The sequence below is a fragment of the Equus caballus genome, chromosome 4 (genome assembly GCF_041296265.1).
Source record: "Equus caballus isolate H_3958 breed thoroughbred chromosome 4, TB-T2T, whole genome shotgun sequence".
Lineage (NCBI taxonomy): Eukaryota > Metazoa > Chordata > Mammalia > Perissodactyla > Equidae > Equus > Equus caballus.
Window position 1 is genome coordinate 99111320 of NC_091687.1, and position 3397 is coordinate 99114716.

At 42.5% G+C, this 3397-nt stretch overlaps 1 protein-coding gene across 1 annotated transcript; it reads right to left on the reverse strand.

Annotated features, from left to right (window-relative positions):
* Positions 1-2395: 2395 nt before the first annotated feature.
* TAS2R38 (taste 2 receptor member 38) lies at positions 2396-3397 on the reverse strand. The gene is given in 4 exon segments (XM_014739228.3): positions 2396-2662; positions 2665-3197; positions 3200-3271; positions 3274-3397. Coding segments are annotated over 4 exon segments (996 nt in total).

Sequence of the window (3397 nt, forward strand, 5' to 3'; positions counted from 1 at the left end):
GTGACTCACAAACTATTAAGGATGAGTTTCAAAAACATTCTGTTGGGCAAAACTAGCAGAAACAGAAGAGTATTTACTGCACGATTCCATACAAAAACAGGCAAAAGTAATCTGTGGGAAGAAATTAGTATAGTGGTTGCCCATAGTGGGTGAGGATTTATTGGAAGAGGAATCCTGGAACTTTCTGTGCTGATGGAAATATTGTATATCTAATTTGGGGGGTTAGCTACCTTCATGTTTATATTATCAAAGCTCACCGAGTTAGCACCAGCCCCCGTGGCCTAGTGGTTAAGTTCGGCACGCTCTGCTTTGGCGGCCCTGGTTCAGTTCCCGGGTATGGACCTACACCCTTCTGTTAGCAACCATGCTGTGCTGGTGGTCCACATGCCAAAAAAAAGAAAAAGTTAGAGGAAGATTGGCACAGATGTTAGCTCAGGGTGAATCTTCCTCGGGCAAAAAAAAAAAAAGTAAAACCTTCACCAATTACACACTTAATGTCTGTCCATTTTGCTCTATGTAAATTTTATCTAAAAATGAAAAAACACTGTAAACAAGTATTGAACTCTAGTTAGTCATTTTGCTTTTTGCAGTATTATAGGACAGCAATTCTGAAGCTACTTTATATTCTAGGCATAAGCAAATGAGCAAATATATTGAACATATACAGAGAATATTTCTCATGGTTAGAGAAGGGACCTACATGTATGTAAAAAAGGAAGACTAAACGGAACTGTTTACTATCAGATTGGAACTGGAGGTATTAGTATGGTGGAGACAGATAGGAGAGAGAAATGGGGCAAAATGTAAATAATGGGTAAATGTGGGTAAAGGGTATACGGGAATTCTTGCTACTTTTCTTTAAATTTGAAATTGTTTCAAAATATAATGTCGAAAATAAAGCCACAGAAAGCAGTAAGATGTAATGGAGAGCTGTCCGGAGAAAACTTAGAAAGAGAGAAAGCACAATCAGAAAGAACGTCCTTTAACTCTTTCCTTTTATGATCATATTACTCCAAGTCCTCTGGGGGAAAGTGGAATTAAAAGGTCATCGTACAGTCCAGTGGGAGGGTCACATCGTCCAGCTCAAGAAAAAGGGCATCTAGAACAGTGCTTCTCACTGTTGCCTGAGTCCTGGAATCACCCCAGAAGCTGTAAAAAAACATGTTGCCTGGGTTCCATCTCCAGATTTAATTGGCCTAGTATGTGGCCTGGGCATTGAGATTTTTAAAAGCTCCCCAGGTGATTTTACTGTGCAGCCAAGAGTGGAAAACACTGCCTTTGAGGGAAACCTACGATGACTTTGGTGTCCACCAAGGAAAGGACACCAGATAAAGTTGCAAATTTTGCAGCCATTGGAGGTGACCCAAAGGTGGGACAACTGAGAGGAGGAACCGGATTTATCAAGGCCAAGCGCCTGAAAGGAACAAGCAGAGCTTTAGCAGCGCCCACAGCTAGTAGAACCAGAAGCTTCTGTGGGGTGACCTGCGATGACTTTGAACCCCGTCAAGATCTATGTCTGGTGTGTCTTTTTCTTGCCTGAGTCTTTTAGGACCTGATTTGAGGGAAGCCTTCTTGGCTGAGTTCCTGTGGAGGCAGAGAACGCCGAACCTCTACAAACACACATTTTAGCTAGGCTATTTTGACAAGTTCCCCAACTTGTTTGACCAGCGCTTGGTACCAGGCAAAGCTCTGTCTTCAAGGGCAAATGGAACAGAGCCAGAAGTCACACACAAGGCACTGGGATCCAGGGCACCTGTTGAGCAAATATCTACCTCTCGTTTTCTCGCTATAGAGCAGGTTGAATACACATTTCTGAATCAGTGTATTTTCTGACAAAATGACCCCTGGTTCCTGTAGGAGTTTCAATGTAGGACCTCTTGAAACTGAAGTGATGGCATAATTGTTCTTCCAAGTTTGTCGTTTCATGTCTTTTGTTTCCATGCAAATTGTGGAGTTTGAAGAGGATTATGCTATTGCCATAGTGGGGAATATTTTCAAATATTAGGTCAGCACTTGTTTTAAGAAATAGGTTTTGCAGTCATATGAAAATTTAATTGTGTTATCTTGGGGTTTAGATATTTTTTCATAAGAGGTGATTTCTCTTGTTTTGGTTCATACCAAGTGCTAATAAGCTATAGTATACAAAGCATTTATTCTAAGTACCTCGTTTCTATATTTTGTTAATTTTATCAAAACAAGCCTAGGGAACCAATGCAATTCTATTTGCCTAGGCCATGTATAGAGCTTTAATTACTTTATTCTACTATGGGTGAGTCCATTGATGTAAAGTGGAGAGACTTCCAGTTATGTTTTACAGAAGAAATTGGGATATGTTGCTTAAGGCTTTATGAACAATCAGAGGCATAGTCATGAGGAGCCCATTTCATGTCCACTCTCAACATAGATCTGGTGTCCTGGGATCTGCCTTGTAGTCTGCCCTTCCCTTTAGGCTGCTCTGAGCCTAGAGTGGAATGGTCTCCACAGCTCCCCTCAGCTTAACATTGCCTGAGATCAGGATGGCTGCATGTCCCGAGGGACAAACTGCCATTATCCATGCAGAGACCATTACAACAATCTTGCTATGTCACAGCATCAGTAGAGGTATTGAGATGAGGACAGCGCAGAACGACACCACATAGAGGCAGAGAAAGGAGATGAGAGATATTTGAGTGCTTTGATCTGGGCCTCCAGGCTGGGATGGCAAGGCTCTCTAGTTTTGGCCCTCGTTGTCCTCATGTGCCTCCCCAGGAAGATAATTAACATACCAGAAGAAACAGAAAAAAATAAGAAAGGTGGGATGGACCCCAGGCTGTGGAAGAGGAAGGAATGAAAGAAATTGAGTTTTGCAATTTGCAAATTGAGTTGTGAATTGTTATTCATGAATAGCATAGTTGAGACTGTGGAGTGAGATGTACTGAAAAAGTCCCGCAAACAGAGGACAGTGCAGACACAGGAGAAAAGAATAGCACCCAGGAGCATCTTGGGGATCTCCCTGGAGATGCAGCTTGCCAAGCAGAGCAGGAAGGTGTGAGAGAAATGGACAATCTTGGAGCAGTAGAGGAGACTGAGGCAAGTGGCAAGCCAGATGCCAGCTTGATTTGTGATCATTCAGAGCATGATGATAGTTTGGTAGCTGAGGCTCAGTGGGTCTTCCATCTGCTGGAAATGGGTAAGCTGTATGGCACCCAGAAACAGAGCCCATGCAGGAAAAGCCAAGAGAGGTTGAGACATAGCAGGATAAGATCACAGTTGCTTAGTGGCTGCTTCCTCACCAAAAATTCACCAAGAAAATAAAGGCATTGGCCAGGATTCCCGGAGCAAACTCCAGGACTGAAAGTAATAGAAATGCATTCTTGACTTTGTAGGACACAATTATGATGGAAGGCAGAGTCAACAT